Raw genomic sequence first — 15,075 nt, 5'->3', positions numbered from 1 at the left:
TGGCACTCCTTTGAAATGCTTTTAAAAATATAGATTGATACAACTTTTCCAAAAATCAGGTTTATAATGTCCCCCAACCCTTAAAAATAGTAGATTCCTTTATTTACTATTTCCAGTTCTAGGAATCTACCCAAATGTGAACAGTTGTTGAAGTATAAATGCATTTTATAACACACAGCAAGAAAGGATGAGTAAATCATTGTACATCTGGATGATTAGTCATTCAACACATGGAAAAGAGGAATGTCAGGCAAAAGAACCAGTAAGCACAAAGACAAATGCTTTCAATGGTCTTATGATAAGGCAGTGTTTGGGACTACTCTACTATTAGGTTCATATTGAAGGACAATGTGGAAGGAGAAATGGCAGGGTATGTTGGCCTTAAATAATGAAGGATCGTTTCACCATGTTAAGGATTTACATGGTATCCTGTAGTCCAAGAGAGGTCCTTACAGTTTGTTGGTTTATTTGTTTGTTCTTGTTGGGGTTTTGTTGTTGTTCTTATTATAAGCATAAGAGGAATGTATAGGTATAGAAGCATGAGCATATTTGCAGATGGAAGGACCATGATAATACATAAATCAAAGATAAGAAAGAGAAAGAACACTCAATAAGGAAGATACTAGAGGAGGCAAATGTGATGAAATCCAAATCATAGGACAGAGTAAGATGATAAACTTCATACTAATGTAAAATATGGTAGAGATCATCCTTTCCTGACATCAAAGGAGCATTAGCAAATGGGCAGTTGGTCATTCCATAGATTTTCAAAATATACCTTCAGTTTTGGGTTTAAAGCATTTGTTATTTGTCTACTATTAAACTCATCTGTAAGTGGACATCAGCCCAAAATATGTACTCCAAAGCCAAACACAATTGAACTTTTCAGTACCTATTGTTTTCAGGTGATACATAGCATAGCTTTGATCTTTCTTATAATTTTTTCATTAATTCCTTCACTCTTTTATTCACCTATTTATCAGGAAGATACAAAAATGGAGATCAATTCTTTACATCTGAGATGATTGTAGTCCTGTAAAGAAAATAAAGTAATGAACTGATAATGCACAAATTGCTTTATTAGAGGTACTCACAGAACTAGGCACTAATAATGAGGCAGAGAGGATACATAAGCTGGATGGTCAAGGATGATTTCCTGAGAGAAACAACACGAATTAAATTATGGTGAAAACTGAAGAAGTAAGGAAAGGAGAGAAAAGAGAGTGAGACCTAGTCCAAACTGGATCTATGATGCACCAAGGAACCTGGATGTAGGAATGAGTGGCTTTTCTGGGCCTGTGAGTAGTTTCAGTATGATGGAATAGAAGGTTGTGTGGGTCAAAAGAAGCAGGTAAGGCTGGAGAGGGAAGCTGACAGGTTATGCAGAGTCCATTGTATCTTGCTAAGGAGATTGGATCTAATTTATCAAGTAGTCTGTGGAGCCACTCAGGAGAGGAATGTCATGATCACATTTAAATTTCAGGAAGATTTTTAGGTGATCAATTACAAGGGGGACAAAGATGGGAATACTGAAAATAGTCTAAAGATGGAGATAATGTGTGGGAAAGTAAGATAGAGACAGTGGGCATAGACGGTGGAAGGCAATTTAAGAAAATCAAGAACTTTATGAAGTGTATAATACATGGAAAGGGTAAATGATAGTGAATATAAATATGGCACGTTTTAAAGTGTAACATTTTTTGGATGATGGAAAATGAGTCTTGAATAATCCAAATTGGTTCCCTTTGGTTCCTCTGAAGAAGTTAGGCTTAGGTTAACAAACCACATTTTTCCATAGAACAGAGAGTCTAAGTGACTTTCCTGCGTGTATATGGTAAGTTGAAGAAGGAAGCAACAACAGAACTTTTTTCTCTCATACTCAAAGTCCAATACTTTATTTTCAAATGAAGATTGAAAACACTTATCTTTTAAATTAGAAATAGCAGTCAGTGCTGCACTAGAGTGTGAAGTTTTTAGTTGTATGTTTATTCTGAAATGTGACGACCAGTGAGAAATGGTCTTAATTAGTGTACATTTCAAATTTTCGTGACTTAGCATGAAAGCCAGAAGAGGGAAGGCCATTTTAATGTCTGACATTTCCACAAACTACCAGCCATTCTTCAAAGTCTAGGCTAGCAAAACAAATTGAACAACAAATAAAATCACACACACACAAAAACTGGTAACTGTGTGAATGGTAACTATGTGTGGCAATGATTTCACAATATGTACATATATAAAATAATCATGTTGTATACCTTAAACATACATAATGTTATATGTCAATTATATCTCAATAAAGCTAGGGGAAAAACAGTAAAAAATTAAATAAACACCAAGCTGACTTTATAACGTTTAGCATTTTCTCCAGTCGTGGTCTGTGGACCATCCTGTGAGAATTCCTTTCTTTTATTAAGCACTTACTATGTTCCAAAAATATATGTCAAAATATTCTAGAGACAGATCATCAACCAGGAGACTCATGACCTTTTCTCTCATGGGAGCTAACATCTTAATCAAATGTGATAAACCTTTAAATCAGGTAAATCTAGTTTCAAGTTCCATCTTTTCCATCTAATTTATATTCAGTCTTAAGTGATTTATTTACTTCTCTAAGCCCCAGTTTCTTTATGTATAATAGGAGGAAAATAATCTCTATCTTCCCTTTTTTGTGAGTATAGAAGTAAATGAGATAATGTGTGTGAAATTGTCTAGAATAAATCCAAGTACAAATCAGTTATTCAATAAATGTAAATTTTTCTTCCTTTTGATGGTTTAGAATTAACATATTGGTGGTATTGTATATTCATGGTAGTAAAATTATATCTGTGACCCAGGTACACAGAAGATGTAAATATTTGCACTAAAATGGTCATTGTTGCTAAGCAGTATATATTCTCCCAAAGAGTGTAGTTGAAATAATACTCATGAGAGAGTTCAGAAACTTGGATCCTCTTGCTGGTATTGCCACTAAATATAGCTGTGTGACTTTGAACAAGTAATATAAACCATTTTGAGCTTCAGTTTTCCTGATATGCCAAATCTAGCGATTGAACTAGTTGGACTCCTAAATTCCTTTCTGGCTCTGAAACTCTATGACTCTATTTTCTTATGATTCAGTAGACAACTTTGGAATAGAGCCTGTCAACTTGCATTGTTGTGTGATTTTTTTTTTCCTTCTGGTTGCCATGTTCTATGAATAAATTTCCTTTTCATCAGTCAGCTTGTGGAAATAGCATTCTCTACTTAATACTGTATCCTCTAATCTGGCTTTTTGTTTCCTTTGGTCCAGGAGTGTTGCCTTTCCTCCTGATGTATGCAAGCCAATGTTAAGACTTAAAATCAGGGGAAGGGTATCACTTCTTAGCCAAAGAAAAACAAGACTAAGTTTTTGTCTGTTTATTTTTAATTTGGGTTGAAATATAGTTGATTTACAATGTCGTGTTAGTTTCAGGTGTACAGCAAAGTGATTCAGATATATATATACATATATATATATGTATATATATATATATATGTGTGTATATATATATATTCTTTTTTTACATTCTCTTCCACTCTAGGTTATTACAAGATATTGAGTATAGTTCCCTGTGCTATACAGTAGGTCCTTGTTGGTTATCTGTTTTATATATAGCAGTGTGTATATGTTAATCCCAAACTCCTAATTTATCCCTCCCCCCCCTTTCCCCTTTGGTAACCATAAGCTTGTTTTCTATGGAACAAGACTACGTTTTAATGATTCATACGAATTATTGTAAGTATGATGAGGTCAGAGCCTTGGGAATTCACCATATGTACAAAATATATAAAGAAGAACCAGTGAATACAAGCATTATCAAAAGGGAGAGAAATTGTTTTATAGCAACTTCATTTAGTATAGTTTTGGGGAAAGGACCTTGACATTTTTCTGGGAGATAAGATCTCCTACTTCCCATATCTATTTCACTGGCATCCATCAAAATTCTTAGAACCACAGCTTGACTTATGCCATTACTGGAAACTTTTATTTAAAATATTAGAAGTCAGTGTGGTACCAACTGTTAATAGTGATTATATTTTAGAGGGAGACTTACAAGTGTTCTATATTTGAAAAGTATTTTAACTTCTCTTTTTGTTAGTGTTTGTATGTGAACACAAATGCTGTTTTTAAATTGGAAATGAAAACAATTTTAATTTTGAAAATTATGTTAAAGTTCTGGAGTATAGATAAGAAGAGTGATATCTATGGGAGTTAGGAAATTTGGGGTCATGTTACAGCTCTAGCGCTACCTGAGTGATATTAAGCAGGAAATATGTTTTTTGTTTAAACAAACACATAAAAATGCAACTTATAGTTTTGTAGTCTAGTTCTGAGTATTCTGTCATTAGTGTCAAGTGTAGTGTATGTGTGCGTGGGCGGGGCGAGAGGGAGAAAATGAATATGTATTTTGGACAGTGAAAATCATTTGAACCTGCGGTATCGTGCAGTAAATTTTGGACTCATCGTGTTTTAGATACAAAGTTGGATTTAAATCCCAGCTCTGAGGATTTGTAAACTGAATTTTTTTTCCTCATTTGTAGAATATGATTACTTATACTTAATTATATGGATGTTCTTTAAAGTTTGAATAACTTAGATATGTATAGTATCTTGCATAAGGTAGTAACTGATAGCTCTTCTTATGTTTAGTGAATTATATAAATGATCAGACTGAACAACATGGTCTTGAGTCAAAAGCATGTGATCCTATAAAGAATTGAGAGGGATTTTTCTATTGTGATTAAGAATTGTTTAGAAAAGCAGTTCAAAATTAGGGTCCCATAATTATTTCTTAAGTACTGGTATCCTTTGGCATAAATGTATGGCTCCTAAATATGACGATTTTAAAAAATAAAAAACATTTATTTGAAGTTTAAAAATGGAAGCAGTGGTTCCATTAATTTGTAGTCACATTAATTCAACAAGTATTTCTTCATTCAACAAACAATTATCAAGCACCCACTAGATGACAAGTTCTGAGGGGCTCCACTGGGTATTAAGGATATAAAGATAAATTACATGGTCTGTTCTGTTTGGAGTTTGCAGTCTGATGGAGGAGACAGACACGGAGAGAGGAATAACAAAATAGTACAGTGACAGTAATAAGAGAACTAAGAACAAAGCATTGCTGCCAGGGAGACAGAAGGAACTAATTATAAAAATGAGTGAAACTAAGTTTTAAGGCAGTTCAGTTTGGGACAGGAAAATAATTCCCTTTCCAGGAATGTTGTATTTGTATGGATATTCTTGCCCTTATTCTTGGCATACATCATTTTACTGAAGCATTGTGTGAATGTGCCTTTCATGCTTTTTAAGCTTCGATGACTGAGATCATTAACAATAATCCTACTTACCTTTTAAACATGTACATACATTCACATTAGTGAAACAGATTGTATTTCTTGTTGTAATTTAAATAATTCCAACTTAAAAGGATGACTTTTTTCAATTTTTGTGTATTTTAGTTAGCACACCTTCTGAGAGTTAAATATTTTAACAACTACAGTTAAAATGCAGTTTTCAGCTTAACACATATTTATTAGTACCTTTTGTGTTCCTTAATTCACCTCCCAAAACACACACTGTATCAACTTTCTAATGAAACATGTTTAACATGTTTAACAGAACATACATGTTAAAAATAAAAATTGAAGTGTTTGTACAGGGAATCAGAAGATTTAGTGCAGAGCTCACAAACTGACAGCCTCAGGGCCCAAACCAGGTGGCAGATATGTTTTCTTTGGCATTTATCATCACAAGCCCATGAGAGCCTGTCTCCTTTAAATGGGGAAATAGCCCAGCAAAATTGCCCATTTTTCAGAGTTATGTTAACCTGTGGCCCAGGGGCCTGTGAATTTTCAGGACTTGATTTAAACACTCAGCAGCACTCCTAGAAGACTGAGAGATCAAATACCATTGTAAACAGGTTCTCAATTCACCTACACAGAGTAACCGTCATTATTATTATGGTTAGCTTGACTAATTGCATTAAAGGTATCAACCCTATACAAGCAACTAAATGTAATCAGGTTTCATACGTGGTAGAATAAAGATATAAGTAAATATTTTAGAACAGTGCAGCAGAAGCAATTAGTTCTGCCAAAGAAATCATGTGAAACATTGCAATGGATATTAATTAACCTTTGAGTTTTAAGAAAAAATAGGACTTTTTGAGGTTGGAAGCTAGAGTGTCTTAGAGAGGTAGTCATTTCAGGCAGAGGTATCATCATAAATAAAGGGACACAGACAGAAAAGTACGTGGAGTAGTCTGATGCCACTGGGATCTAAGACAGGCAAACGTATAGAGAGAAAATTCTGGAAAGTAAGTGTAGGGGCAGATTATGAAAGCCCTTGGACTGATATCACTGAAGGTTTTTGGTTAGGATAGTGTTGTGGTCAAATGTGCATATTAATAAGATGATACCATCCTTGAAACAGAGAATGATCAAGCTGGAGTCCTTGTGTTACAGAACTGGTTAGAGCAATGTTTTTCAGTACTGTTTAAATAAAAATGCATAGCAAGAAATACAACTTACATCATGATATACTCTTGCTATTGCTTCCTCAGCTACTATTACTACACACACACGTAAATCTGAAATAAATTTCCATAAAATTATGTGCATGGAACACTGTCATTTTCTATTATAGACCGTTTTGTTCTTTTTCATTCTTTAAAAATTGCAGATCAATTCATGATCCACCAATTGTTCCAGCTAACAGTTTGAAAAATAATTAATTAGGAAATTATTCCAATGATAGTTCAAAAAAACATGGTGGTACCTAAGCTGAGAAAATATCAATAGAAATAGAGAAGAGAGAATATATTCAGGAGGAATTTTCTGAGATGAATTTTTAGGGCTTTGTGATGAACCAGATATGGAAGATAAAAGAATTATGGAGATCAAGGCCTTTCCACCAGTCAAAATGTTATTTTCTACTAAACAAAGTATGAGAAAGATCCACTTAGAATAAATATGATGTAATGAATGTGAAGTTGCCTTGGCCTACCTTGTGATATTAGAAAATGAAACATTCATTTTTATCCACTCATGATATGATACTTTTCTGAATGCTTGATGGTATCAGAATAGCTAACTCTTCTGAATATTATACCAACTGTCTTTCCAGGACCAAGTGTCAAGTAAATTATATATACTAAATTAGAAATCATTTTTCAGTCTTGGATTATACTTTCAAAAAAATGAAAAGAAAAAATATATTTATAGTTTAGAGCGACAAATCAAAAATATTTTTGTTTTCTTAAACAAGAAAGTTAAATGTCAACGCACTGTTACTGTGACAGGTTTGCTGGTGTAATCACTAAAAGTTAGAAAACTCAGGTATGTTTCCCACAGCCACTGTGATGACCGCATTGTACCTAGTTTATTAACACCAAGAATTGCAAAGAGAAAATGTTATAGTTCTTCTGCCTGGGTTTTCTGGCATGGGTAATTAAAGTATCAGCCATAATATTTCATGAATGCTGTTTCTTTCCTTTTAATGTACAACATAATTTTTAAGAACGTAAATTCCATGCTGAATCAGTTCTCTTCCCTCTGTAAAACAGTAGTAACTGCTCAGCAACCACTGATCAATGGAGTAGTCCAGTTCCCTGACTAGGACAAGAGTACTTGAAAATACATTCTAAGATCTTGCTTCGTTTCCCACCCCCTTGTCTGAAATATCCCAATAATGAATTTTTACCCGAGACAATGAACAGGGAATTTCTCAACAGCTGCCAGAATTTCCTCTTCATACCCCCTTCAGAAAAGTAGAAATGATCCTTCATTTTTAATTACAAAGGAAGGATTTAGAGGGTTTCCTTAATATTCCTTTATTTGCATTTTCCAGAAACTTGACATTTATAATAATTCAAATAAATATTAGTCTTGCTACTATATATATTCACTTTTGTGAAAAAGAAAACAATCACATGCATGCAAGTTTATTTGATTTAAGCACAATATATCCATTCCTTGGCATACCTTTCCCTCTCCCCCCCCAAAAACTAAGTTATTGAATAATATCTGTGCAGTTGTAGCAAATTTGCCCAATAACTCTATTTTGATTTTGACTGAAGTGTGGGAATGACATAGTCTAACATATTTCTCTGGTATTTGGATCTTCGTTTTCTAGAATGAGTTTAATTTTTTTTTCATTCTGTGATTTCCGTAGAAATAATATGACACTGTTCTTCTCACCCTTGCCAAATACGTAAACAAATCTGGGTTTGTGAAAAACGTCTCTCTTCTGTTTAATCACTTAGTTATTTTCATGATATGTGTCATTTTTGTATTTATTTCTATCAACTTGAGGATTTGTTTACTTTGTTTACTACATAATGGTATACAACATATAAGTCATCTGTTAACCCTAGGCTTCATATTTCAAAAAGTCACATCAATTAGATATTCAATCCTTTTACCAGCATTTTTTGAAAATCCTTTCCCTCAAGAGATCTGAAATATAAGTATTACTTTTATGTGTTAGATACCTAAAAGCCCTTTGTTTAATAACTGCTCAGGATTTGGGGAATGTCATGGCTGAATGGACTTGTATAATATGCTTAAGACCAAATGGTAAGGCATTCTTTCTCTTACAGGAAGGTTGGGGTGAAACATGAACATACAGACATTTTTCGCTGATTCTGAAAGAAATCAATGTATAAGTAGTGTCAATTAAAACTCTTGTCCTGGAGTCATTTTTAAATAGTTATGCTTTTATTTTATATGTGCTACGTCCATGGACATGTTTCCTAATCACCTTGACCTAGTTCCTTACCTCTAAGTGGAGATAATACTACTCCTTACCTCAAAGTATTGCAAAATTATTGGTTTCAGGTCTACTATCCTCACCTCAAGAAAGTCAAAGAGGCTCATAGGTTGCATGTTTCAGCTTCCCCTAGAAGTTTTGAGAGGGTAACCACAAAGCCTAAAACAAAACCAGGTATTAGAGATTCTTTGTTCTCTTTCTTGGCTCTTCAAGCTCAAAAACAGGATGGGAGCAGATAGGAACCATATGCTTCCTCTGAGGGCAGAAAAGAGAAGAGGTTATCTCTCATTTCATAGTCAGTTGACAAATGTGGTTCCATTGGCAACGATGGTTTGGGCTGAGGGATTTCAGTGTTAGTACAGAGAAACACACAATGAGATTGGCCAACAAAAAAAAGGATGTGTTTGGAAAATTGTGTGATGGGAACTTGTTTGAACATTAACTAATGGTGAGAAAGAATAGAGATAAGGCTGTAGTGCACTCAGTATTGTTCCCTTCTCATTTAATCTATGTTGTATGTGTAAAGAAGTAATTAACCATCTCCTATATCACAGTACATGCTGTCGTACCTCAGTATCTCAGATGACTAGTTCTGTAGGTAGCACAAATGTTTAACACACACTGTGGGATACATAAGCATGTGGCTAATTGAATGAGTATTATCTTATTGCTATTACTAATAATAATTGTCAAGATCATATTTTGGCCAGGATCTATCATTGTAAACTAGCACAAATAGTAAGATAGCTGGAAAAAGAGTTCTGAGTACTGTGAAGTATTTGCGCAATGAACTCTCAAAGCATATCTGTTGAGCTATTGAAAGAGGGACCTCCTAGTTGCTTACACTGTCGAGCCATGACTTAAGGGACATGCAGAGAATACTAACAAATCTAAGAGATATGTCTTGCTAGAGAACTGAGTGGTCTTGAGCACATGAAATAAACACACATACATGAAATAAACACATCTTTCCTTAAATAATTAAGTGAATTAAAATTTATTAAAAACATTTTATATGGCTGTGAAATAGATGAAAGTGCCTTCAGTTCTGCATAAAAGGAATGCTGAGAGGCACATCTAGTTTGAGATCACAGAAGAAATTTCAGAGGTCTAGAGCAGGGGTCCGCAACCCCTGGGCCATAGACCGCTACTGGTCCGCGGCCTGTTAGGAACCAGGCCACACAGCAGGAGGTGAGTGGCAGTCGAGCAAGCAAAGCTTCACCTGCAGCTCCCTATCTCTCCCTATCGCTCCCCATCACTCTCATTACCGCCTGAACCATCCTCCCCCCCACCCCATCTGTGGAAAAATTATCTTCTACGAAACCAATCCCTGGTGCCAAAAAGGTTGGGAACCACTGGTCTAGAGTACAAGTGGAGCTAGCTGCCTTCCCAAGGATTTTTAATCAGTGATGGAAAATAAAAACAAACAAATTGAAAATCGGGCAGCTTAGAGTAAACAGGGAGTTTGGCCAACAGACCTAATTCTGTGTATATGTGTTCATGTTTTTGATATGTCAAAATAGTTGGTCAGTACAAAAATTTAATTTGGCTAAAGAAACAGAACTTGAGTGTAGTAAATATTCTCGTGCACTCGGTAGTTTTGACTCACAGATATCCATCATTTAAAAATTGGGCACTTCACTTTTATGAGATTAAGAATAACATGTGAAATAATGCTTCATAAATGCTTGCTACACATTCTGGATACTTTTGATGATTGTAATCCCTGAGAAGATTTTTTAAAGAGGAGAGTGAAGAATGTGTGATTGCAAATCTATTTATAATCTTGCTCAATCAGCAGTATTGCTACTAGTAACGCTGTGAAGTTCACAACAAGTCTACTGAATTGCTGGAGTGTAACACAGCTGGTTGGTTATTTTGGCTTCCTTAATGCTTGCCCTGATTATGTGACATTCAGCTAATTATATGACTAGATATCTAACTCAACCACAGAGAAGTTAATTTGCTGGCCACATGTGGACATGATGTTAATCTTTCCTTCCAGTGAAAAATTAGACATAGTCACTCCAAGGAAAATGAACAAGAAGTCTGTGGAGCCAGCATAGTTCATATTTTACAGTGTGTCCTTCTGTCATGCTATTTCCAGTACCTCTGTTTCCATCCCTCACAAAGTCTGGTTGGGCTGTGCTTAGGTCATAAAAACTTTACGGTAAAGCTCAGGTGGATTGATTACTCTTTGATCTCCTGGTGCTCTTTCAGTTTACATCACAGCCATTTAGCATTCTTTGACTACACCAAATATATTGGTTCCTCTCCTAGATCCAACCCTATTCTCCAGAAATATTGTTATTCTGTTTGTTTCCTTTTGCTTCCAAGGTGGAAAGTCCGTCTTTCAGCACCCAATTTTATTGATGACTATCTTATTAGCTCTTAAATGGCACATGGCCAGACAATCCTGTTTCAGAAACATGCTGAATCAGTCCTAAAAGAGTGGGTGTTAGCAAACATGGGTGTGGAGGGGCTTTTAAATATGTCATAAGAAAAAGTAATGAAAAGCATGAAGTAATGAAGTGATTTTTTTTTCCTGAAAAGATAATTCAGTGGGATGCTATTTTGGCTTTCTTTAACAGGGTTGGCTCTGATTATTTTTACAATTATAGAGAAAATGAAGTATAGATATTTTTTCCTATGGTAGAAATCCTCTGAAAAGAATCGCTGAGGAATTATTACAGCAAGAAGATCTGTCTGAAGTCATCTCCCATGACAGGAACATGTTAACTGTCATGTTAACAAGTGTTGTTTATTTTTTACCTGAGGAAGGAGAAGTGTTTGTACCAATGTTGTTCAGAAAGCATTTCCTCACAGTATCCAAATTCATCTTCTAATCAGCTTGCTTAGAATTTTAGACTATTTTTAAAGTTGGTGTGGAGCACAGTTTAGGACTTTAAAAATTATCATGTCCTCAGTCTTCCATGAGTTCCACTGTAAAATGTTCAGTTTGCTTCTGTTCACATGTAGCTGTTCTTTCCCAGGGCAGTCCCATTCCTAATATTCTTACTGTGAGGGGAGTGAATAATAACTAATCTCCAGTAGTGCATGGATCATGGATAGAGACAATACTCTATCATATAATATAGTGGGTATAATTAAAGTTATATAACTTGAAAAGATTATTTCTAAATAATATGTGTTAACTTTTATTTGTTTTCTCTCAGTAGGTTATCCTAGATAACATAGACTTTGCTTAATTGTGTGAGATGAAAGATACTTGTTGCGTTATATAAATGTTGTCAGAGATCTAGGAAGTAATAAGATATATTAATTAAGAGAGATAAGGAAGGATATATAAACCAGTAATTTTAATAGCAGAGCACACACTTTACTTTCTAATTAAATTTAACTTGTTTGAGAATTTAATTAGTGTGGCAAAATGCACAAGGAAGAGAAATGTGAGAAACTTTCATAATGCAGTCAAACCTGCAAAAATGCAGAATGAGGAAATTAGTTTCTCTTCCCTTCCCTTGAAAGGCTGATATAAACAACGAAAAAGAAAAGAAAAAAATCTGTGTGTGTGTGAGTGTTTTCATGAATGTATAGATTCAACTGATTTTTTTCCAAATTAGTAAACTCTTGTTTGTTAAAAATCTAATTTTTCACTTATCAACTAATTAAAATGGGCCCTTTTTGCAAGTTAAAATATTGTAAAATTAAAAAGCTATTTTTTAAGTTACATCAAATCCACAGGTCTATGTGACAGAATCAAAGAAGCATCAAAAATTGGTTAAAGGCAAAATTCAAGGTGCTTTCCAAAGCTTCCTTGTAATACAAGAATGAAATCAGGTTATGAGAATAAAATCTGACCCAGGTACTTTCTGAGGCCCTGGAGCTTTGGTAGTGAGAACAGGGCAACAAATTCTGTCCCTCCTCCACAAAGGGCACATGGCCTCTTAGTAGGGAAAACAGGCATTTTGAGGAACAGAAAGATATTTGATCCTATAGTAGAGGCTTTTCTGCGTTAGTTAACATCTCAAAAAGGCATATTAAATGTGATAACTCCATTTTTCTCCCTTTTCCTTCACATTTAGGCCTATAGAAGGCAATTACAAATATGTATGTGGAAAACGTCATAAGGAGTTATATTTTTCCCTTAACCTCAGGGTACAGAAAAGCCATCTCCACTTACTTATGTTCATAAGCTTGTCGAAATGACTTAAGCTTGACAAGTGGTGCAGATTGGAGTATCAGGTCAAGTGTGTTTTACTTACTTATGGAACAGCATGTGGTTTAGACTGCCTACTACATGGCAGAGCTCTTGTGAATTTACCATCATAAATTCACCTATTAGGAATTCATATCATGTGGTTTTATGAAGATAACAGCAATGAGTACTCTTCAACAGCAGAGTGAATTAATATAAATGACAATTTGAGCCCCATTACTAGGAGTGCACATCTTTATTGAAGACAGCATTCCTGAACGTGTGGTGACTTACTGAAAATGTAATTTTACCAGGCAGATTATCTTTTTTTATTTCCACCTGGTGGAAAAAAAAAAAATGCTCACTCCCCATTCTTCTTTTCATGCACACCATTTTAGGAGTGACTGTTTCATATTTCCTTTTCATTTGTCCATTAATTTTTTCCTCTTCAGGTGTAATCTAGCCCCTGTGGTGGAGTTTGCTGCAGATGTGGGAACTAAATCAGATTTTATTACCATGAATCCATCAGTTGTACAAAGAGCATTTGGAGGCTTTCGGAATGAGAGTGACAGAGAAAAATTTGTGCATAGACTTTCCATGCTGAATGACAGTGTCCTTTGGATCCCTGCTTTCATGGTCAAAGGAGGAGAGAAGCACGTGGAGTGGGTTAATGCGTTAATCCTTAAGAATAAACTGAAAGTGCGAACTGCCTATCCGTCACTGAGACTTATTCATGCTGTCAGAGGGTAAGTGTCTGGAAAGGACCAGTCTGTCCTTGGCACATGGTACACATAACTACACATTTTCCCTAGACAGGAAGGAGCCTTAGTAACTTCCCAATGGATATATGTTTCCATTGTTTTATAATGGCTGCTCTGTTTACCAACTTGAATTTCGTTCACGTGCTGTATTATTTTAGCTCATTCCCTTTCTTGAAAAAGCAAATATTTGAACTTGGCACTTATTTATATCTGCTCATGAAGAAACTACTGATTTTTATATTTTGCTGTGTTAAAGAGTAATAAGAATTCATAGTATAATTCATGAATTTGGGGTAAAAACTACCAACAGAAGTGTTAAATGGCTAGTGGGCAATATTGTGGAAGCTTAAACGTTAGATGTATTTAAGGAGCAATTAAGTCCCATCTGTAGTTAAGAGGCCAACTAGTGGTAGAGAAGGCTGGCTGAGATAATATGCCTTAATGCTTCCCCCCAGAAGTCATAGATGACATTTTTATGAATTAAGTCAACATTTCCCTTTTATTAATACAAGCTCAAAAGAAAGACCTAAGAAGTAGACTCTTGTTTAAAAGTTGTAAATGGCCAAAAGGCTAAATTCAGTCATGCATACGTATAAGTGTGTGAGATATGTAACAAAAAGATAAGCAATACTGTATATTTATTAGATATCTCCTTAATGTCAAATGCTGTAGATTCGCAATGGAAGAGCTGATCACTGCTTTAAAGGAATGCATAGGCTTTATGGTAGAAACAGAGGCATGTATAGCTAGGTAAGGTATAAACAAATGGTAAGGGGGTATATTGTCCGAAGTGTAGAATTTGTTCCTCAGGTTAGCAAAGAAGTCCTAAAAAATCTAACATTTGAACTAAACTTTTAAAGCAGAAAATGATTTTAAAGAACTTTAAAGCGATTCTCAGGGGGAAAAAGAGAGGGAGAGAGAGAAGAAACCAGAAGGAAATGTATTGCATCATTAGAGCAAACTGAGGCAAGAAAATAATTATTTACACTGTAGACTTGTGGAATAATGGAGTCCATTGTGGTGCATTGGAATACAAAGTTGGAAAAATAACTTGTGATCTGGTTGGGAAGATAATCATGAAGCACAATTAGATATGTGAATTTAGGAGAGTAAATCTTGTAACTACAGACTCTGTTGACAAGCAGAGGTGCTAGAGATATGAAGGCCATTTAGGCTTTTGATTAATTTACTCATAAGATGATAAAGACATAGGGCAAAATCAGTGGACATAAAAAGGATAGGCAAGTTCAGGGGACCAAGTAAATACAATGGCTAGAAGTCCTAAAAGAAAAAGCTTTCAAAACCCAGAGTTAAAAATAGTTTGCTTTATATACTGTCACTGGGACTGGACTAAGGTG

At 34.9% G+C, this 15,075-nt stretch overlaps 1 protein-coding gene across 1 annotated transcript in view; it reads left to right on the top strand.

The window, feature by feature from the left end:
- The window catches only part of ST8SIA4 (ST8 alpha-N-acetyl-neuraminide alpha-2,8-sialyltransferase 4), a 105,629-nt gene that overhangs the window by 24,779 nt on the left and 65,775 nt on the right, over positions 1–15,075 (top strand). Inside the window, exon 4 of the mRNA XM_036848398.1 lies at positions 13,409–13,702. Coding sequence (XP_036704293.1) covers positions 13,409–13,702 — 294 coding nt within the window. The remainder of the gene's footprint in view (positions 1–13,408; positions 13,703–15,075) is intronic.

Source organism: Balaenoptera musculus, chromosome 3 (assembly GCF_009873245.2).
Source record: "Balaenoptera musculus isolate JJ_BM4_2016_0621 chromosome 3, mBalMus1.pri.v3, whole genome shotgun sequence".
Lineage (NCBI taxonomy): Eukaryota > Metazoa > Chordata > Mammalia > Artiodactyla > Balaenopteridae > Balaenoptera > Balaenoptera musculus.
The sequence above is the reverse complement of the archived record's forward strand: the minus strand, read 5'-3'. Positions and strand labels throughout refer to the sequence as shown.